Genomic DNA, 22,844 nt, shown 5'->3' with positions numbered 1-22,844 from the left:
GGCTCTGGGGGGCAGGGCAATGAGAGACTGTCTCCTGTACTCATCCCTCAGAGACTGCTCTTGCTGGAAGCAGGGAAAAGTTGTGCAGAGGTGTTGCAGCTCACCTCCTCTGGAAATTAAAATAAATCGTTCAGAGAAGTGCATGCTTAACTATAAGTAGTGAGAAATTAATTTGCTTGTGTGTTTTTTGGGAAGCCTTGTGCTATTCATGGTGTCTTCTGATCCACTAGGTGGATCTGGGATCTAATGGATGCTCATCTTGCATGAAAAGGACTCAGATATGTGCATGGAACTGCTTTTAAGTGTCAGTGGCAGTCCCGCGAATTCTCTGTGCCTGTAATTAAATAAATGCACTACATGTGTGTGCTTTTAATTTTAAAGTTTAGGATGTGTAAGGAGATGAGAAACGATCAACAAAATACTCTATTCTGTCTCAGTTTGGGGCAAGGCAGATTTATTTACAACTACCAAGTGTCTTGAGGGCCAAGGTTCATCAAAGTGTAGAAAAGCTTAGATTTTATTTTCAGCTGATGTGGTAGTGTTTGATCAAAGTTTGGACTTGATGATCTTGGTCTCTTCCAACCTCAATGATTCTATGGTTTGTTTTATTTTTCTATATCATGTGTGCCTTAGTTTTCAATGTGCACCACCCTTTGGGGAGGATGGTCAGAGGCACAGTACAGGTCTCAGCAGAGTGCATCTTGTGCTTCTTCCCTTGGAGGTGCCTCTGCACATCCTCCTGCTGTCCACAGCCTCAGCAGAGCCCCTGCAGGCTCCCTGCAGCACAGGGTGGGGATGGGCTGCTGCAGTACTGAAACCTGGAACTGGTCTCTCCTAGTGTAGATGTAGTTTGGAATTTAGCAGTGGCCAGAGATGGTTTGCAGTGGGAAGTCTGGGTATGGCACCTTGTTTTAGAAGCAAAGAAAGTTGGTGGGAAGGGTGGTCCCACACCAGTGGGCCTCGGTGCCAGGGAACGGGCACATTCAATTTATCAGGGCCAATGTATCCTGAGATCCACATCCAAAGCACATGGAAGCCTAGGATCAAACCCTGAACACACAAAGGACTTAAATCTCCAGGGTACCTTTCAGGATCATTAAAAAATTGCACATAAATCCAATTATTTCCCAGGTAACATGCTGATTTGATTTAGACCCATTAAGTGTAATTACCGGGTGGGCTGCAGGAACAGATAATTAGAGGGAATTGACATGCTATTTAATTGGACTAACATGAATTCCCTCTAACTGAAATCTGGATTCACCAATATTATTCAAACAATTCAGTGTTTGTTCATCCCCCTCACTTCAGAGACAGAGAACTGTGTAAGATCCTGGGTTATTGTAAGCTAGGAAATATTTGCTCCGTGTGCCAGACTTTCTGGAGGGGCTGTGTGATCTAATCCTGGCTGGGAACAGGATCTGTGGGGCTGCCCAAGTCATGCTGAAGAAATAACTTCACCTCTCTGCATCCCAGCAATACCACTGCAGCTGATTTCATTTGGTTTGGTCTCTGCTCTGGGCTATTGCACCAGCAGAGATCCATCTGCCCCTGCACAGCAGCTCTTTGCCCATTGTGGCTTTTTGGTTGTTTGGTTATTTTTTAGCTTTGCTGTTTCAAAAGTGTCAGTGCTCCTGAACAAAATGGGGACATCATAAATGTCTGCCCTGCTCTGCAGAGGGAATACTTAGGATGAGATGTGCTGTCTGAGTGGCCATTTCAGGCAGTGCTGCCGAGAAAGGAGATGGCTCCTACCTTGTTTATTTGACTTACTACATGAGACCCCCACATAGTGCCTTTCTTTTGTGTCCTCCTTTGCCATTGTCACAGTCCTGGATGAACTGATTCCTTCTCAGCTCTGAAGAGCCTACAGCTGCAGCTTCCCATAAAATGCTACAGTGATATTTTCCCACTTTTCTCTTGGGCAATCACTACTTTAGCTTATGACTTCAAGGACTCTGGGAGGGATAATCTACATCCAAGGTTGTTTGTTTTTTTTTTTTTTAATATTATTTTTATTTAATTTTAAAATGCTGAGTGAAGAAGCTGGATGTGATAAATGAAGGATGGTGAATATGAAGCTCCTCTGTACTAATCATCCCAGTGATGTAGCAAAGTGTAAATCCAAACTTTGCTGCTCTACCTTCTATTCACAAATGTAAGCCTGAAGCCTGTGAAATTTCAGAAAGCCTGGATTGTGACCTAGGCTCCAATTTTAGCTCAAATCCCTCTGTAACAATGCAAAAACATATTTGTGGAAGGAACATCAAGGCTCTGAGAAATGTATCTGGGAAGGAAACATTTGCTGGCAAAGGGTGAAGTGCCAAAAGTTTGCGAGGTGTTAGGAGGAGGAAAGGGGGTGAGAGAGGTCACTTTGTCCTGGTTTTGAACCTGTAGCTTTGATTTATTGGAAAAACTTTGGGCTGAGAATTGGCTGGACATGTGTTTTGAGGAGAACAGGCTTTAATTCTCTTCACGACAGATTTGATAAAATGTAAGGTAAAAATGTAAGAAGCCTAGGTAATTCTTGTGAAAAGTCAATGACTTTTTCAAACATGGGAATGACCATCCTTACTCAGACAACTTTATTTTTCTTAATAGCCCTAGGCAGCTTTAACTAGAAAGCAAATGAAGTCAAAAATCAATTAGGAATTAATCCCATTTAGATCACCTTCTGATGAAAGTGTCATCTTCAAATTTATGCTCTCTATCATACAATGACAGCACTGCCATTCTGTGTCCCAGGAATGTCTGCATTATGGTGAAGATAGGCAAGTTAGGTTTTTTTTTTTTTGCCAGGGCAAATAGCTGAATGCCATTAGTATTGCAAGAGCAATTCCAGCTATCAAAGAACAGTGAAGAGTCCTGCTCCATGTTGTGATTTCATGTCTTTTGGTGAAATGGTCAGGTCTGCTCATCAGATTTCAGCTGAATTGGCTGAAAAGTATAGAAAGGACATTTTGAAAGGACTGCCTAGGCTTGCAGTGAATGCCTCTTGTTCAACTTTTAATTTTCCTACAGCCTACAACTTCTAATTTTCCTTCGGTATTGAATCTTGTGTGGGCTTTGCCGTTGGCTTTGCTTGGCTGGGGATTGCATCTTTTCTGTTAAATTCAGTGAACAGAGCCTAAAAAGCCACATCTCGTCACACATCCTCAAGGCAAGCATTCCCTGGGCAGAATTTATAAAATGCTGTGAGAAGAGCAGAGGGCTATAGAAAGTACAGAGGTTTTGTGGAAGTTTAAGATGAGAGCAAAGAAGGACCTAAATTTATTCCTGGTCACTTTAATGCTGGTGATTGATTTCAGTGCTGGGATAGATTGGTAATTCAGTGGTCATCAGCCCTTTCAGAAAAGTATTAATCTCCTTCATCAGACAGGTTTATTGGTGGCAAGAGAAGTTCACTGTATTGTTTGCTGCATTGCTTTTTTTCAGTGGGCCAGGCTTCCCAAAGCAGCGTGATGGAGTTGGGAATGTTTAATGGTCACATGCCCCTGGCCCAGCCAGAGCAAGCCTTTTGCCTCCTTCATTCACCAGCTCTCTCTTGCTTATCTGTATTATTTCAAAACTATTAAGGTGATGCAGGGAGTGGAAATTTATAAGGGCAATAAAACCTCAGGCAGCAACCGCTGTGGTGATGAAAAGGTGGAAATAATGGAATGTTGTAAATAACAGAGGACAGATCTCTCAGCCCACAATTGTGGCCAGAGAAGTGCTAATGCTAATGATTAATATTGTTTTAAGCTGTTGATGCACAGAGATTTTCAGGAGCTGTCAAATAGCCCTATCTCTGTAGCACATTAATCATTCAACTGCCAGGAACAGGATTAACAGGAATATGTGATTCCAGTGTCAGCAAATACAGAGATTCTTGTCAGTTTAATAATAAATATCATTACATATTAATACAATATATTGACTAATATAATAAATGGAAATATGATATTATCACTAATGTAATTATATTACAGTATTTTTATTATAATCATAATTTCCTGCTCCTGCAGAGAATGAAGCTGCTGTTGGACCTTGGATTGTTAAAAAACAAAATTCCATTTTGCTTTCAAACGTAATCAGCCAGCCCTGACTGACATAATAAGGAGGCAGTAAAAACCATGGTGTTTCCTACTGTGTAAATGTAAGGATTCCCTTTGCTGGATCAGGTCTCCAGGATCCAGATGTGAACCACTAAGAAAGACAAATTCTGAAATCTGCCTAAATTGTATAAATGCAAGAGCTGTGACTTTTACAGATCCTCTTTTTCCATCGTCATTTAAGTTTTCTGTGGGTTGGGGAAAAAGCCCCAATAAACCAGGGATAACAATACCCTTTTCTAAGCCATGAATTTTAAGTGAAGGAAAAGAAAGGGTTAGACTTTCAGTGCTGGGATAGGTGAGTCAACAGCAGTGCCAGGAGGAGCTCCCCGTGTTCCTCAGGAGATCCAGCCCATCCTTGGGCACTGTGGTACCTGTGGTGCCTTTCTGTGCTGATGGCAGAGGCTGTGTGGTGACTGGTCCTGCAGGTGTCAGAAATGGCTTTGGCTGCTGGCTGGGGCCAAGTGATCAGGGAGTCTTCTCAGAAGATCCAGGAGCGTCCTTGGAGCGATTTACCGGAACACGGAAACCAAGTTGTGAAAAAAGAGGCCCTAAGTCTAAATCCCAACACAGTTCTACTATGGCAGAGATTTGCAAGCTCTGAATGACAGATTTCGGGATTTTCTGATGCACTGGTGAAGAACTGAGGTGAGAAGTGTGTCCCAGAAACCATATTCTTAAAAGCAAACTGCGATGCTGCAAAAGTTAACTTCTGTGGAAGTTTGGACCTGTTGTATTACTCCACGGATTAAACTGTGAGTGTAGGATTCATAGAACATAGAAGTAAATTTATACAGCACTTCTGCAGCAGGTCCTATATATGGACTAATTCAAGACTGAAAATAGAGACCAATTGTTCTCCACAATTAAATGTCTTTTAGGAAAGAAAAAAAATGGGAAAAAAAAAAAAAAGCAAAAGAAAAAAGGCAGAGAAGAGTAAATCTTCTCTGGGGTACTGTCATGGTAATAAACTCTTTCCATTACTGTGCATTTCCTCATTATTTTTTCAATATCTGTCCTACACTTGGTTTGCAAATTAACTACACATTTTTTAAAACAGGTATCTCCTGATAGTTTCAATGTTTTATCATACTAATGGTGTATCAAGCTCTTCTAACTTGCACATTGATTTTTCTGACTACTTCAAAGGCACTGGAGGTTGTCACCTATTCATGTATCTGTGAACTGGGGCCTCTAAAACATCCGTGATGAATTTTGGAAATTTGGTTACTGTATTTCTCTCAGCTACGTTCTTTTTTTCTTCTTAGGCAAAGCCATTGAGGGAATACTGTGTAGTTAATTATTTAGGACAGCAGTGAACTAGCTTTTAATCTAGTAGACCTCATTTTCCCACATTGTATGCTCTAGGCAACCCAGTGGGTTATATGTAAAAATATCAATCAGGTATCTTTTAATGTTCCTGTGTCAGAATTATTGTCACCATTATTGTAACGTCTGGAGAAGTCTGTTTTAATGATATAAGACTAAGTTCTCCCTTTCAGCTATTTTAATAATAACTTTAGCAGCATTACTCCAGATTTATACAATCACGGGAAGAGCAGAACAAAACTGCTGTGAGCAGTGGTGCTAATGAAGTATTTTTCCTTATATATCTTTAAGCTACTTTTCCTTATTGCATCTCTCTCATCTTTTCATTGTCGTACACAATTTTGGCTGTGCTTTCCATGTTGCCTCCTATAGTGTCACTAGTCCTGATTTAAGTCCATGATAGCTGGCCAAGTTTACAGTTTACAGTTTATTAGTTGGCTGGTTTACAGGTCATAAATCCATGCTGGTTGACTGGTGGGACAGTGCAATGATTACAACCACCTCTGGTACTGGATTGGCTCTCTTCTGAAATTGGCTACCAGTTCTTAAAAAATGTACAGGGACTTCACCACATTTGTCATCTCGATGTTTCTGTCAAATTTCACTGAACTTTAGCCAGCAGGTCTTTGGAAGCAGGACTAATAAATGCTGAGGCAGAGGCTTAGGCAGCAGAGCACCAGTAAGCCATAGCTGCTTCAGAAAATTAGCCCAATTTCAGTAATGGAAGAAATAGGAAGAGAATTAAATTTGTCCTGGGCTCCCAGGTGTTATTTTTAACTCCTATCTCACAGTCTAGTGCACATATTTTGATTTTTCCCCTTTTTTTTTTTCTCCTTAGATAACCATATACCTCTCTTTGTCCAACAGGAAAGTGCAACTAGGAGCATCTGAACTCTACTTTGGTTGGAAATGAAATGTAGCAGTTAATTTGCAGCACTGCCAGCCTTTTCACAGCAGAATATAAAAGGACAACTACTTCAGACTAATGAAAGTGACAGTGGGGAGAGGTGCCTTTTAAACACTGCAAATTGGATAGGTGCATCAGGAGTGTAATTTTAAAGGAATCTGACAAGGTCGTTTGCAAAGAACAACCTTCTTACTTGTCGGAAGGGTTTCAGACCACAAAACTTGGCACTCTTGAGTTTTCAGGGTACTTTTGAAGTTGTCAGGCTGCCTGTTTAATGTCATCTGAATTGTATCTTTCAGAGTTTCAGATTATCTCCTATAGAAATAAGTGGCGCACACCAGGCTGCTGAGGGTGGCAAAATTCAGTTCTTAAAAATTAAATGAGACCATCTTCAGAAAAATTTTCTCAAGGGGAAATTGAACTGAAATAATGTTAAAAGATATTTGCATGCAAATGTATGAATTTGTGACACTGACTTTTTTTAATGCTCCAAATTAAAGGTAAAATCCTTTTAGGATTCCTTTGAAATGAAGGAGTAGCCCACAGTAGAATGCTTGTGGGGGAGTGATAGCGAGGGCTGTACTTGAGGGCTCTTGAGACTTTTTTTGTCCTGGAAAGGTTTTCTCCACCCAACCCTGCCTAAGGGAATGCTGACTGGATTGATATGGATTTATTCAAATCCTGATATGAACAGAAAGTTCTCATTAGTAGCAGGTTCACATGGAATAGGAGGAAGCTCTGGAACTCGGGAGATGAAGTGCATGTCATAAGTAAAATGAGAAGAAAACAGAAAAGAAAGGAGTCATAGCAATGTGAACTGGTCTAAATAGTAGGCTTTTTGTCATTGGCAGAAACTTCTGATCTTTGTTGACTTGTGCCCGATAGGATGAGGGTAAATGGCTTTAAACCACATATTAAATCTAAATCTACTCTTTCAAGGAGGGTAGATTCAGATTGGGTATTGGGAAGAAATCCTTCACACTGAGTGTGTTGAGACACACTTGCACAGGGTGCCCAGAGAAGCTGTGGCTGCCCCATTCCTGGAAGTGGTCAAGGCCGGGTTGGACAGGGCTTGGAGCAACTTGGGATAGTGGAAGGTGTCCCTGCCCACGACAAGGGGTTGGAATGGGATGGTCTTTAAGGTCCCTTCCAAGCCAAACCATTTTAGGAATCTATGAATGTGTGATTTACATTCAGGATCTTGAAGGCCAGAACCTGCTTATATCTTTCAAAGCGCAAGAGGATAAAATACTGGAATAATAAATGCTTTCTTGAAATGAAAAATAAGTAAATATATAACAGAGGAATAGAAGCATGGGGAAAAGCCTTGAAGTGGTGCATCAACTGGAAAATATTCTTTAATACAATAGTTTTCCTCTCTGCAGGGTGTAGTAGTAGTGAATGCTGTCCAAGGCACTTTTGCTCTCACTGCTTTGAGATGCACTCCCTTATTTTAATTTTGGGATGGACTTAGTTCTACCTAACCCTAAGAGTATTCTCTATATTTTACAAAAGTTCCTGGAAATTAGCTGATTGTGGAGAAAAAGAAAATATAAAAACAGGGGTCACAGGTGACTAGGAAGGGTTTTGGATGCATATCTCCAGGATGAGTTGTTCATGGGCAGTCCTGTGCACAGCACTCTTATTCAAGGATGCTGCTTAGAGGTGTCTGTCCTAGTGTTTAGTAGGTTTCCTGTTTTGGAAACTCATTTTCCCAGTTCCCACAGAAGAAGTGGAAACAGGTACTCACTATACTCATCTCTCACCTGACTAACAGGATTGCTGGAACAAGTTGCCACAGGAAGTTGTGAAGTTCCAATCCTTGCAGATGTTAAAAGCTTGAATGGATATGGCCCTCAGCCACCTGATGGCTGAACATGGGGGTTTGAACATGGGGGTTGACCCAAACATTCTCCAGAGGCACTTTCTGTCCTCAGTGACTCAGTGAATCTGTCTGGAGTGAGTACATCCACAGTAAAAAGTTCAAATTTCCATGATTAACCCTTACTTTGGCTTCTCTCTTTAGGCTGACACAAAAAAATTGCTGTGGTGGCTTTGCAATGTAAATATTCTGCCCAGACATGTGCTGAAATCACCAAAATCTCATCTCACCACATACATTATCACCATCTTTATTTTTTGGGGATGGTTTCCAGTGTCCATAAAAGTTTGTTGAAATTTAAGTGATGGCGAAATGGTTGTGTATTCCACTTGTGCATCTCAGCTGTTCCACTTTACAATCAATCCATGACTGACAGGTGCAGTAGGAGCTGGAGAAGAGTGACATGCAGCATTGGATGTGTATCCACCATTACTTGTGGAAAGCGTGGCTGGTGAAGAGTTGTCCCAATGCCCTTTTCCACAGGCCAGCACAAACTACCATCCTGTGGTTAAATATAGCTATTTGTCAGCTAAAGGGAATTAGGTGATGGTGGAATAAGTTGATATAATGAAGAGTAATGAGTTTCAAGGCAAAAAACATTCTTTGTTTTGGGTGTCATGAAGAGGAACATATAACAAAGCTGGGATGAATGTGAGCGAGGCAAAAATTAGGTTAAAGATAATTTACTGGCTGAGATAGTGTCCACTTTGGTTCTGAAGTGACATCATGGGTGCAGTCATGTTAATTTAACAGTTATAATCTATATAAGAAAGTCTTCTATGGGAAATGATCCTGACCTGATAAGGAATTGGGGAAAAACATCTCTGTTTCCTACAAATTCCCTTTCTTTGCTCAGATCCTCAATTCTAAGATTTAAATACTTTAGGATTTTGTGAAGAAAACAGATTTCTCTTTACATGTATTTCCAGCTCTTTGATCTGGGAAATAGGGTCAGCTATTATGCACTGATTAAGTGAAGTATGAATACTTGGAATAGCAAATTTCATATTTTTTTCCGCAAGTTCTGTTCAAAAATATAATTTTAGGCAAGGTGAACCTCTGGCATTGACACATTTCATCATTTTGTTAGAAGCAAAATATCTTTAGGAGCTTTTATGTCTAAAGTCTCACAGAGATTGAGGCAATTGACATTTAGTTTTGAGCTTCCAAATCAAGATAATTCAGAAAACTCTTGTGAGCCATAAGTGAAAGCATTCTTAAGATACTGGATAAATGTAATTGCTAATGGTCATACAGGTTAATATTATTGTACACATCCAATAATTACTTAAAGGTCTTCTTATTGACTTTACTGTTTGAGAGAGACCATTTTTCTATTAGAAACATTTATAATTGTTTTCCTGTAATTGTCTGAGCTAAGTTACAATTGTGTCATATAATGACCTTTAAAAACGTGTCTAGAAAAGCCTGCAGCTGTTCCCTCCTTGGGTTCTCTCTACCAAGTTATATTTAAGCCAGTGTCTCTGAAACCAGGCAGTAATAAAAGGGATATTATCCTTAGCAAATATCTTAATCATGGTAAATCTCTGTTGCCCTACAAATGACTGCATGGGGGATTAGAGTGGAGTAAGCCATTTGCTGAATATCACTGCCACCTTTCCGAGGCCATTTAAGCGTGTTTAATTTTTCAGGGTGAAACATGAAACCCACTAATACAAATGTTTGCATTTGGCCTGAATTATATCCAGACTGTAACAGTTAGAGCAGGCTTAGGACCAGATTGTGAGTGATCTGTAGGAGGCCAGCTCTGCTTGGGAGAGTGAGAGAGAAAAATGCATTTTTGTTCCCAGTCCCAGTTCTCTTATGTCACTTACGCTGCCTCGCTTCTTTTCAATATTTATGTAAGGCTATCGTGGGGTGAAGTACCAGTAAATATATGGATGATGCTTAGCTCTGTATTTTTTTAATATTAATCACAGTCCTTACTGTCATCCAGTGCCTGGGAGCCTTGAGTGTCTGACTTGGGTTCATCCTGACTAAAATGGAGTTGACAATGCTATGAAGGACAAAATACTGTTGGGGACTTGTGTCCTCCATTGCATCACTTCCTATCTGTGTGTTTATGCAGATTTCTATCAGGTTGCCCAGAAACACTGAGGCTCCCTGTTTTCCAGTGGTCAAGCTTAAGGGAATCTTTTGAGAGACTGAAGTGCTACTGTGCATTTCATGCTTTATTTTTTCCTTTCTTTTGACAAAGCAGTGTCTTCTCTCTGTGCCTGCCCAGGCAACTGCAACCCCAGCCAGTTTGGATTCAGCCAGAGCCTTGGGAACCGGCAGCTCCAGCAGGTGTTTCCTGGGGCAGAATTCAGTGACTGTGAGGTGACACCTCTTTCAGGTGGCACAACCCTCTTATTCCACACTGCAGTGTGCCAGGATCACATCACCCACATGCTCCCCTTGTTCCCAAGGAATGTGCACTCGGGTTCACCTCCCCAGCCTGATTTCTTGAGCTTTCCATCAGCCAGCTTTCCCCATAAGCCCTGAACACGACTTCCCAGGGTGGCTATGAGGGTCAGAGCTGTGAGTGTGACTCACAGCTGAGTGTGAGCTGTGAGTGTGAGCTGTGAGGCTCATAGGATCATTTTGTTGCACATAGGAACACAGAATCATAGAACAGTTTGGGTTGGAAGGGACTTTAAAAACCATTTCGTTCCAACTCACTTGCTATCATCAGAGGAACCTTCCACTATCCCAGGTTGCTCACAGCCCTATCCAGTCTGGCCTTGAGCACTTCTAGGGATGGGGCAGGCACAGCTTCTCAATTCCAGTTCCTCAGTACCCCCATAATAAATAATTTCTTCCTAACATCCAACATAAAACTGCCTTCCTCCAGCTTAAGGCCATTCCCCCTCCTCCTTTCACTACATGTCCTTGTGAAAAGTCCCTCTCCAGCTCACTTGTCACCCCTTTAGGAGCTGGAGCAAGTTGTTTACTGTCTCATGACTGCTGGACAGATCTTCAGCAAAGGTGTGGATGTCTGTCCATCCCAGTGTTTACAGTGCTCAATTAAATATTCTCTGTTTTTCAATCCCAAGCAAGTTTCCAAATGACAAGCCCTGACTTTGAATGGTCAGCAGAATTTAATAAATACTCTAACGACCTTAAATGAGAGCCTAGGATGTGTGGTTAAGCAGTTATACTTGTTAATTGGGAGATGTAGCTAATAATAAACAAATTGAAAGAGGAAATTGAGTTAGTGCCCGTAAAAAATGAGACATTCACAGTGGACCCTCTCATTAGAGATTTAAAAATTATTTTTCTAGACTTAATCACCAATTTAATTTTTCAACCACTTCAGCCAGACACAAGTAATCTTTTCTGTGACAGTGGCTTAACATAAATTATGTATAACTTGTCGTATTGGAGAGTTTGTGTCTTTGTGCTTTTAGCTTGAATTCGTGTTTTTTCCCTAAGGAAAAAGTAAATTCTGTTAAATGGATAAAGTTTTATTATACTCTGTTAAGTTTTCTACTGTATAGGAAGGTCAAAGCTTTTATTTAATTTCCCTCACAGAAGAAACAAAATTCCTGTGGGAGACAATAATAGGTGAAGATGAAGCCCCTTGGTGTTTTCAGTGTATCTTTCAGATGCTTTCATGGTGATTTTGGATAAACGACCTACATAGATAAAATGGGCATAGAATAATAGAACTATTTGGATCAGAAAAGCCCTCTAAAATCAAGTCCAGCAATTAACCTGACACTATTAAGTCCACCATTGAGTCTTCACAGGTATATGAGGTTTCTCTCTCTTTACTCTGGAGATGCAAAGAACTTCTGTTTCTGATTCCAGCCCCTGTTTCATACACTCAGTAGTTGTGGGTTCATCCCTGTAGCTGCTGCTGAGGGATGTCTGCTCTTTGCACTGACTCTCTCATGACAGAGTGAGGCCTTAATTGTGTCTTCATCTAGAGAGGTGGATCAGAAAGTGTTTTCATATTCACTAAATATTTCAGAGGTTTGAAAGTTTTTCTGCAGCAGGATAAAAACTAGAAATGTTCAGAGATTTTTGTAAAAAGGCTGCAAAGTGTGAAGGAAAATTATGTGCTGGAATAGGGTCCAAGGTTAAGCTTCTCAGCTGGACTGAAGGTTCAGAACAGGGTTTTCACGTTCCAGTTGATGCTCTCATCACCAGGTAATTGGCTATTTTGATGAGGCTATTTTTTGGCTTCAAGTAGGAATTTTCAAGTTGAACATGAAACGTCATTTTGTTCTCAGATGTTTCTTTTAAATCAGCATGCCCCTGTTTTGGTATAAGACAGTTTTCTCTATGCAGTTTCTTCTGTAAAAATCTAGTCTAAGGTAGAAATTAGCCCTTCTTTGAACATGGATTAAACCAGATGACCTCCTGAAAAGTCCTCCAACCTAAATTCTTCTATGATTCACCTTGGAAAGATCACCCTCGATCTCTAATAAGGAAAAATGATTCTTGAACCTAGAGTTACAATACAGTAAAAAATGTCACATTAAGTGCTGAATGCCGTGGTCTAAAGACTTAAGTATTAACTTATAAACTAATTGTTAGCTAGTGTTCTCAGTTGCTGAATAGTTTTCTGCATATGGAATTTGCGTAAATTCTCATATATATATATATATATATACATACATATATATATATGAGAATTATATATATATATACAAATAGATATACATATATAGATATACATACATATATATTTACATATACATAAATATATATCTATGTACATATACATACATATATATAGATAGATATGTGTGTGTGTATTTGTGTGATATTAGACACAGAGAACTGTGTAAGGGAAGGACAAAAATCATGTCTATGCCAGTAAGTGACACAGCGCCAGGGCCAGCCCCAGGCACTGGATGATGCACATGTGCTCTATGGCACCACTTTGACCTGGTACAAGTAGAAGCATTCAAGAGGAAATGTCTGATCATGCCTGGGATTTTACCATGGGCACAAACCCTTCCCATTTAGCCATCTGGATGCTGTTGTGGCTACATTTAAATGGTAAATAGCATAAGGAAGTGGAAGGTCATTCTACAGAGGCTGGCGAAGTTGAGGTTATATTCCTGTCTGTGTCCTGAGCTCCCTGGGGTGTCCGTAGACAAACCACTTCAGTTCTTTTAGTCTCTTTATGCCTCTTGCATTGTCTTAGCCTCTTTCTTTCAGATGTGTAAATGTCTTGCTTTAAAAACTCAGCTTTTCAAAACAGTTTTTGTTTTCTGTGGTATTTTGGCAGACACACAAGGGAATGGCCTGTTCTAGGTTGGGACCTCTAGAGGTTCCCATAATCCAAATAATAAGGACAAGGGAATGACATGTGATTTCTTATGAAATGACCATCCAGTCTCCTTGAGAGATGTAAAATCAGTGATTGTTCTGTGTGTACCAGCTTTACAAGAGCAAGAGTGTCCATTTCAAGAAGGATTTGGGGACAAGTTTCTGCATACATGTATTTGCAACAGGCAGGAGCAGCTTCCATAATTATTAAATTTAGTAAAGCTTCTATTGGATCTGCCATGGAAGAACTGCTGTGAAAAACAAGCCATGGAGCATGATTATGTTTGCATTTGTGCTGCTGTGATATAGAATAAATGCCTGGCACATAAAGGGCTGCTTCATGGATAAGACAGGTTCCTAAAGATGGGCTTTTACCTTCCCTTGCCATATTACCGTGTAGAAAACACTCAACTGCCATGCCTCTTCACTTGTCTGTCTGCAAAATGAAAATATAGGCTATTTAACAGAACTTACATGTGCTGGGTTAAAATACATTTTTAAATGTGTTGATAATGCCACAGAGGGAATATGCAATGGGAGAGATCAGTGCTCCTGTAGCAAATGCAGCGCTAAGGCTGGGGTTGTGCTGGGAGCTGAGGTGCAGTCCTGGGCCCACCCTGGATCAGCTGAGTAATGAAGTGTTTGTTTGCTTCCAGATGAATACAAGAGTAAAGTAGCCTGTGAAGATGACAAGCTGAGGCTGAGCTGTAAGAAGAGCATGGTGATAGCCATTTACTCTGCTATCTTTGGGAGGACACAAGGAGGCAGCCTGGAGTGCCCATACCAAAACCTAGGGATGCCCATGATTGGTAAGCAGGGGAATGGCTTGATGACATGCTGATGTGGGCAGGGTGATTTCATTTACTGTGATCACAGCAAAGCTGGCACAGACGCCGGGCAGAAAAGCAGGACTGGGAGATGCAACCTGCCATGGTGGTGCTCCTGATGTGTGGTATCTTGTCAACCAGCAGTGAGCTTCACCATGAGCACCAAACTGAGGAGCAGCTATATGTCCTAGCTGAGTTCCCAGGCCACAGGCTTTTCACAGATTCATCTGATTATATGATTGAAGGTGCTTGAATTTCTTGTTCAATTTTCTGTCTTCGTGCTGGTTCATCCACTGAGCCTCTGCCTGTAATTCGGAGGAACATTTTATCTGGGGATGTCATGTACAATCTGCAGCCACTGAAGCCTTGACATTGCATTTAAACTTTTACTGAAGTTAAAGCAAATTCAAAAAGCAAGTTGTTAAGTTTCATCATGTTATGGTTGGCTTACAGTACCTACAAGTATTTTCTTTACTCTCAAACTATCAGGGTTTCTTACAGTCCTGAGTTAAAGATAAATAATTGAAAAACATTCACTGGAACTTGAGCTGATGTGAAATGACTTTGCATATTTTAGGCTGTGGCAGAGAAAGCAACAGTCACAGCACAAAATCTTGTGCTCAGCATTTGTCATAATTCTTCTCTGCAGAGCTGAGAGGGAATTAACAGGTTTCCCAAAGGAATTGCCTCCAGAGAGGGAAAGGCTTTGGAGGAGACTGCACAGGGAACCTCGATCCGGTGCTATTGCCCATGCTGGGATCTGTTTAGCTGTAATTGAGGATCTTTGGCTTCACAGCTGCTGATCCAGTGCCCTTAAGGAGTTAAATGCTATTCAATTGGAAGCATGTCAAGTGAGCAATATGATATTCAGATGATGGGTGTCAGTAGAAACCCACAGGTGGAATGAGGCCAGTCAGGTTATTTGTGCAGCGTGGTGAGCGTCTTGCTTGTGTAGCTGTGCAAATCTGAGTACTTGTAGCACAGCTGAGTTGTGCAGGGTCTCCTGAGGTGACCAGTGTTCCTGGATGTGCTCTGGTAGTCCAACCAGTTGCCAGAAGCCAAAAGAGATATGTGTGGCAGGTTAGCCTGGACCTCTTTGGTGTAGTGTTTGGGATGGGCTGAGTCTGTGCACTGGTTGCTGTGGTGGTTGGGCTGCTGGGTGAGAACTTGCCAAGTCAGTGAAACAGGATGGGTTTCTGGAGCAGACCTGAGCACCCCACTCTGTTGTCCTCGCTGAGAGGGCAGGAACAGGCACTTGCCAGTGACAAGCACTAGCACAGGGACCCACTCTTCAATGTCAGCATGAAGCAAAACTCTATGTGAAGCCACAAATGGTAAAGTTTTATTCTTCTCCCAGCTGCAAAATCATGAAACTGGTACTGGCTGAGAGCAGGGTATGTGGGACCAGAAAATGGGACAAGAGGCACAAACAGGGAGAACAAGCCGTGGGGTCTGACAGCAGGGCTGCACATGCCATGGGATCTCCAGCACCTGTATGCCCCTCTGTTCTCAAACTGGCCTTGTGAGCTCTACAAATTGGGATGTTTGCCCAAGGAAATGAGGTGTCAGATCCTAAAGTGCAGCACTCAGTCTGCTGCTGGGATGAGGCAGGGCCTTCCTCATGTGTCAGCTCCTGAATGAAATTACATGAGCAGGCTCAGTGTAATGCCAAGTCAGGGGTGGGAATGCTGAGGAAACTTTACACTAAAAAAACAGCTCAAGGTTTTAAGCTGTGAACAGATGCTAAAAATGACAGAGTTGTTGGACAGGAGCAAATATCCACATGTTTGGAATTGTTGGGATCTCAAGTATCTTAAGTCAGTCTGGTGGTCCTGGGGTGCTGTGGGAGTCGGGATGTCCTATCCATAAGAGCAAAGGGAGGGTGGGAAGGGTGTCTGGAATGTCTGCTGGCTGCATGCCCTGCAGGGCTGGGGAGGAGATGTGAGGAACTCACCATGGAGCAGTGACTTCCCCAGGCTTTCCCAGCCATTTGGGCTCTGCGTGTGTGGGGTGAAAGACAGACTATGGCTGTTGATGTTTACTTGCACACTGAAATCCTAAGTGAATAGTGGGGGTGGGGTGAGCTTAACTAAAAGAAAACTGGGGTTCAGTAGATGGCCATTGCCAATTCACCATGCTCCAGCCCTTAAATCCCAGTCACGTTTGGGAGTGGTTGTTTAGGTTTCCTCAGCTGCAGCTCACAGATGCCCTTGGCATGAGGCAGTCTCTGATTATCACAGCCTTCCCTTCATCTGCCTGTGTGAGCTGACCCAGTGGGGCAGAGCTCCAGTGCTGCAGGAATGGGAAGGTGAGCTCTGGCTGTAGTTTGCACTTCTCTTGGCCCCACAAGAGAAACTGGTGTAGGATCCTCCTCCAACCCAAATCAGTAAAAAGCACATTCACACTATGCTTCCCCATGGCACCCTGCAAACCTCCCATTCCTGTCTCCAGGGGTAGGAGCAGGTTGTGCTCCCAGCTGCCATGAGTGATCGTGGGAGCAGCACTCAGGGTCCCCCAGCCTGCTTCAGAAACTGCTCTTCTCACGGGCCTGCCTAGCCCAGCAGGCAGCTCTGTTCCTTCAGGAGCAGGTGGAAACTTCACAATTTATAAATCAAAGCTTCTGCTAGCTGGGGAACATTTCCTTGCACGTTTCCACAGCCCTGCAATGTGGGGAGGGCTGCTCTGTGGCAGCCTTTGATCCCAGACATTCACAACAATCGTACGAACATGACTGTATGAGTCAGACTTTGCAGCAGCATCCAGTTCCTGTAAGGCAGAACCCAGCTATGTTCTGTACATGGGAGATTTATTCTGTTTGAATTTCATGGGTATGATGATTTGTGTCAAGTCTGAGCCTTGGCAAAGGGCATTTTGCTGGGAAGTAGGCCCTGCACAAGTTTGCAGTGTTTATTTTTATCCATGCAGCCTGAGCTACTTGATGAGGGAAGAAGTCATACTTGCCCCAAAAGCAGTGAAGATTATCTTTTCTTCTCTCTGATTGAAAAACAGTTCAGAAAATTTGGTTCTATTTTTCTTTCTGTGGACAAGATGCACATTTGGATTGAATTTAGAAATACACAGCTTCTGCAGAAGAGGATTTTAAAGAATGGAGGTCTAAGACGGGCAGGAGAGATGACCTGATAGAGCACTGCATATGTAAGCTAAACCAATTAAATTTGTGTTGTTTCTGCCTTGAAAAACAAGACCTTGTCCTCCTGTAGAAGTGTTGAGGAGTTTAAGTCCACTAACAGTGAATTTCCTGGAGTCCACATTAGGTGCTCAGCTGGTTTCTGAGGTATCCTGGTGTTGCAGCTATTGCTGTGCTGCTTTTGCGCGATGAAAGATTCCCAAGCCACCCTCCACATGCCATGCCATGCCAGACACATGCTTTCTCTTTGTATAATGTCTGTATGAATGTGCTTAGCATGTGTGAAGAGAATGTTATGGTGGAGAACTCCATCTTATTGATGTCATGTTAAAGTGAAAATCTGTCAGGATCCTCTTTTAACTGGAAGCATGCTGAAACTTGTGTCTCTGACCGTAATGGGAAACCCCTGCAAACAGCTGGAGCCCTCCTTGAATGCCTTGGGAACTCTGAAAAGCTCCTAAAAGAATTTGACCTTATTTGTAACTCTCTTAATAAAGCCTCCACTTTGCTGCCAGCATGTGCAGTGAGCATGCACAGAGAATGGGGAGGTCTCTGGGGAAAGGGCTATTTACAAGCAATGAACCATTAATATCCCTCAGCCAAGTGAGCCCTTTGCCCCCTTTTCCTGCTGTTTACAGCTGCCTCTGCCTGCATCTCCAAGTGGCTTGTTTATTCTGAGAGAAGTAATTTAAAAAATGGCCTTTTTCTACATGTGTCTGAGGGCAAGGTAGTGATCTAATTAGGAGGCTGAGGAGGAAGATCTTGGATGTAAAATGATTACCCTTTTTGTTGCTTAGTGCAGCAGTATCTTTGCTCATATTCAGGACACCTGACTCGTTCACATTATTCATTTTTGCATTATCTCCCCCCCTGAACCACAGAGAGTGAGATGGACACGTTCAGCTGACTTCTAACACAGGATCCAGGACTCCTTCTCAAGGACCCTGTCTTTCTCCATCACACCAAGCCCAAAGCAATTTACAAAATTTATAGAAAAAGCCCAAAGCAATTCAAGTGCTTATCCTGGGTAGAAGGAATCTGGGCTTGGTTTTGGAGTCACTGCAAGATCATGGGAACCCTGGCTCCTCAGCCTTGCTCTGGGTCCTGGGGTGTGGATTAAGCTGAGATTCTGCTGAGAGTGAAATGTCCTTGTCATGTAACATACAAGTTGTCTCCTGTGCCTCTGTAAAGGGGAAAAATGAACGTGTTTACAAAGCCCTGAGGAAGCTCAGATGGTCAATGGCACTCTCTGACTCATGGGATCTGATAATGGAAGAGCACAGGAAGGAGTTCAGCAAATGAGCCCGTGCTTTAGGTGCTCATTCCCTGGCATTTTTCTTTCTAATGCAGTGACAGAAGGTGATCCAACCCAGTTTGTTTTGATTTCCCCCTCTTAATGCAGATGTACATAAGACTTGAAGCAGAGTCCTCATATAAATATTTATTACACCATATAAATAATGGACCCTTCTAGTTTGTTTATCTGTGACCAGATCTAGCATGTGAATGAATAGGAAATACATGCAGTAAAAAAATCCATTTTATTCCAGGGTACATGTTTCTGTCAGCAGAAGAGCTGGCTTTAAGAAACTGCTGCCCCTCCAGCTGTGTGTTTGTGGCTCTCTTCTGCTTCACCAATCATGACCATTTTCCATCCTGTTTCCATCAGGACAAGGCTGTGGCTGTGCTCTAATCTAGTCTTAAGTCAAATGGTTAAAAATAAAAGTGTGGAGCTGGACAATGAGGAGTAGTAACCCCTGGCACTGCTGGGAGAAGCAGAGGATGGCTGAGACTGCAGGAAGGGATGGGATATCCACAAAAATCTCTGCTGGTCAGACAAGGCCATGTAGCACAGCTGACCTTCAGCAGATCCAAGTGGCTGAAAGACTCTCGTGCTTCATCCTGGTTTCCCTGTCTGGCCTTTAAAGCAGCTGCAGTGCTGGGTCTGTGGGATGAGCAGCAGCTGGGGGGCTCAGACCCTGTCATTCCTCTCTACAGAGCACACCAGGCTTCCAAAGCACCCCTTCTGTAGGTGTGACTCTGTATGCTTCATTTACATTCAGGGCAGAAACTACTTTATTATGCGTATAGCTCATGATTAAGAACATGTTTTTAGAGGCCAATCTGTTTGTATGTAATAAAACCCATAAGTATCCAAATCTGAAGGCTAAATAAATATCAGTTGCTGTTTAATTCACATATCATACCTTATTAAATTTAAATTGAAATGCAGTTCCCATTTAGAATGCTGAGTTAAAGTGGGACAAAGCCTGCTTTCAGAAAGTTGTTCCTCAATTTTAGATACTTCATGTGTTTCACTTTTTGTCTCAAAACAGCAGGAGGTAATTAAAATCACTTTACAGCTGTTTCTAGAAAACTCCAACTATTGTTGGATTCCATAGAGCCATAAAAAATGATTTATATGAAATTGTTTTTATATGCATACAATAGCTATTTAAAAAAATAATTAAAAAGTACATTCAAATGTGAGTCTGGACAAGATCTTTCTCTAAACCAAGGTTCAAGTTGGTTTTGAAATGCTGTTTACAGTTCGGTATGACCCCACACAGTGATTGTAATTAAAAATTCTGAAACTAGTAATTTAAATAGCACTAGCAGGCTCTGTGATGCTTTTGTTATGATATTTGAAGAAGTAAAATACTTGTATCAGTAATATCAACTTCTTTAGTAGTGATCTTATAAAAGTTGCTTATTGCCCAACTATTAGTTAAAGGCAACCCCAAAATACAATCTTAACAATAAAAGGGCAAAGTTTAAGAGATTTAAATGTGTAGCATCTCAGTTTGTTTTCATGGAGTTGCTTTCAATGAAAACCAGTGTAACTTGTTCAAAACTGATAAAGTTCCTCTTAAACTAATTCAGATGTCACTCAAGAATATTGCAAAATTGTCACAGTGAGAGCCTGAGCAACAAAGGTAATGTGAAACCTGGGAGTTTGCAGGCACGCCATGCTTTATTTTAGGGAGCAAGGGCAAGAAGTGACTTGCAGGCTGTGTCAGCTGGGTAATCTCTTCAGAAAATGGGCCAGTCCTGCAGCTTGTGAAGTTCAGACCTTGCTTCAGACTACGTCTAGGCACTTATTGAATATCCCCATGTTCAATAAAAGACTTTTTTTGGGCTGTAATGAATAGGAAGGACAAAGGAACTCAAGGACTTCACTGAGAAGTAGATACATTGAAAGCACTATCCCTATCTTCTACTGAGTGATGCTAAAACTGTCACCTTCTTTGCTTCTTTTCTTGAATGTCTTACAGCCCACGATCCCCTCTGCTGCAAATGAAACAATAAAATTCAACTGTCATTACCACACCAAATCTTCTTTGTTCTCTGAGACTTCTTGGAGCCATGTTTGAAGCTGTCCTTGGATTCTTACTTCAGCCCCCAAACCTGAGAGATGTTATTAATTTGATCAACTGTGCAAACTCTGAGTCAGTCCCTGCAAAACTGGAGGCTAATATATTTTATGTTAGTTCTGGTTCCAGATACAAGGGTGATAAGATGATTTAAGTTCACATTAATAAACCAGGTGTTTCTAAATGTTACTGTAGGATCTGTAATTAAATCTGTAATCGATCCTTCAGTTGCAGTCTCTAAATGTGATTGGTTTCTTTTGAGATAATTTTCTCTTTTCTGACCTACTGCTGAAGTTTCCAAAGTTTTATGAACTGTACAGTGACTGATTTTTCTCTCTCTTTCTGTAAAACATACTTTTTAAATGTAAAGCTGGCCTTCTCTGCATATCCTTCTAATGTTTGCATATAGATTTCCTTTCTAGCCAGTTCAGTGACATCGTGCAAGACATATGTTCTATATACAGCTGTATCAATGTGAAATCCTCTGCTGCTGTTTGTAATATGATGATGACCATTTATCATTTTACAAATACCAGCAGGAAACTTCACCTTTTAATTGTTTTGGATTCCTTCTCCTGAGCTTCTTCCGCGTATGTACATACACTTTTGCTTCTGTACCTTTTTGTTTAAGGGCAGTCTTTGGTTTTTATTGGCTGAACTTCACATTGGTTGGTCTTAAGCATACTTAAATATTTGTAGTTTGGTTTTCTCCCTCTTGTCTTGTGGATCTAGACACAACTCACTTCTTTTGTCCTCTATCGAGACTTGTGTGCCATGGCAGGGAAGAGAAATCCAGTGTTATTTCAGTTGCTCCCAACTGAAACTGTGTGACAACTTTACACTAAAGAAATTACTTCCCCAGGCTGCTAAATGAGACAGAAAGTGGACAAAATCCATCTTTATTAACAGTCTTCTGCACTGGCTTTTAAAGACAACATCTAACTTAATGGGTATGGGCTTAGTCAAAAATGCCTGGGGTTTGATGTACTGCACAGAGTGCAGGCTGACTCATTGATATTCTGTGAAGACATCCTTCACAGGCTGCTGGATGGCTAATTTTGGATGAGGTTGAGGCTTAGGCACCTCAAGCAGCTTCCCCTGTGTGAAGGAGCTGACGTTTCTATCTACCACAGCTAATGGAACATCTTTAAAATGGATGAGAAACTGCCCAAAACCAGGAGAGCTTCCTTCCCTCCTGCTTACAGTAGAGGTTCTTTTTCAAATTGAGGCAGTCACACCTAGGTAAAATATGAAGGAATTTAGGCAGTTGCCTCACCTGAAAGGTTGGAGTTACTTCCTGCTTGTGTCCTTTCTGCCATTCCATTGAAATTTGCTTTCTCTTTTGGCAGGCAAGTGGATAACCACTGCACTGATTCAGACATCTGTCAGCTTTCTTTGCAGAAATGAAATTTCTCTCCTCTTAGTTAATTGATTCCTTTCATCTTTCATCCTGTCCTCTCACATTCATAGCTCCGAGCAAGTAACCTTTCCTTTTTTGTTCTCAAGCAGGAAATCAGACTGGCTGTTTTAGGGAAAAATCCTGTCCTCTGCTTGGGAGGAGTGTCCTCCTCAAGCTGTCAATTGTTTGTAAATTACTTCCCTTAAGGGAAAGTTTATCTTAAGTTGATCCTTTCACCTGCTCCTCAAAAGACAGCAAGGAAAGCTGGGGTTCTGCTGATGGTTTAATTTCTAGATTTGGGTCTGCTCCTGATGCCTTTACACTGAGCCAAAGCATCCCACAGAATTTGTCTCTTGATCAGCTACCACCAGTCCTGTCCCGTTCCTAAACACTTACTTCGTATGTACTGCTGGAAATAGTATTTTAAGGCAGTGATCCCCTGTCTGAAGTCTTTAACTATGGCCAACCATTTGGTCCTTTTGACACCTCAAGGTCTTATATTTTCTTGGCTGAAAAAAGTAGAATGAATGCCCCATTTTTCTTGAAAATTCACAGATGCAGACTCTGACTCATCCTCTTACAAGTGGGTGGAGTTTTT

At 41.6% G+C, this 22,844-nt stretch overlaps 1 protein-coding gene across 2 annotated transcripts in view; it reads left to right on the top strand.

Moving 5' to 3' along the window:
* EVA1A (eva-1 homolog A, regulator of programmed cell death) overlaps positions 1-22,844 on the top strand; it is a 207,192-nt gene that overhangs the window by 69,902 nt on the left and 114,446 nt on the right. For both annotated transcript variants that reach the window (XM_038131846.1, XM_038131845.1), the window contains exon 4: positions 14,155-14,307. In XM_038131846.1, coding sequence (XP_037987774.1) covers positions 14,155-14,307 — 153 coding nt within the window. The remainder of the gene's footprint in view (positions 1-14,154; positions 14,308-22,844) is intronic.

Source organism: Motacilla alba, chromosome 3 (genome assembly GCF_015832195.1).
Source record: "Motacilla alba alba isolate MOTALB_02 chromosome 3, Motacilla_alba_V1.0_pri, whole genome shotgun sequence".
NCBI classification, from domain to species: domain Eukaryota; kingdom Metazoa; phylum Chordata; class Aves; order Passeriformes; family Motacillidae; genus Motacilla; species Motacilla alba.
The sequence above is the reverse complement of the archived record's forward strand: the minus strand, read 5'-3'. Positions and strand labels throughout refer to the sequence as shown.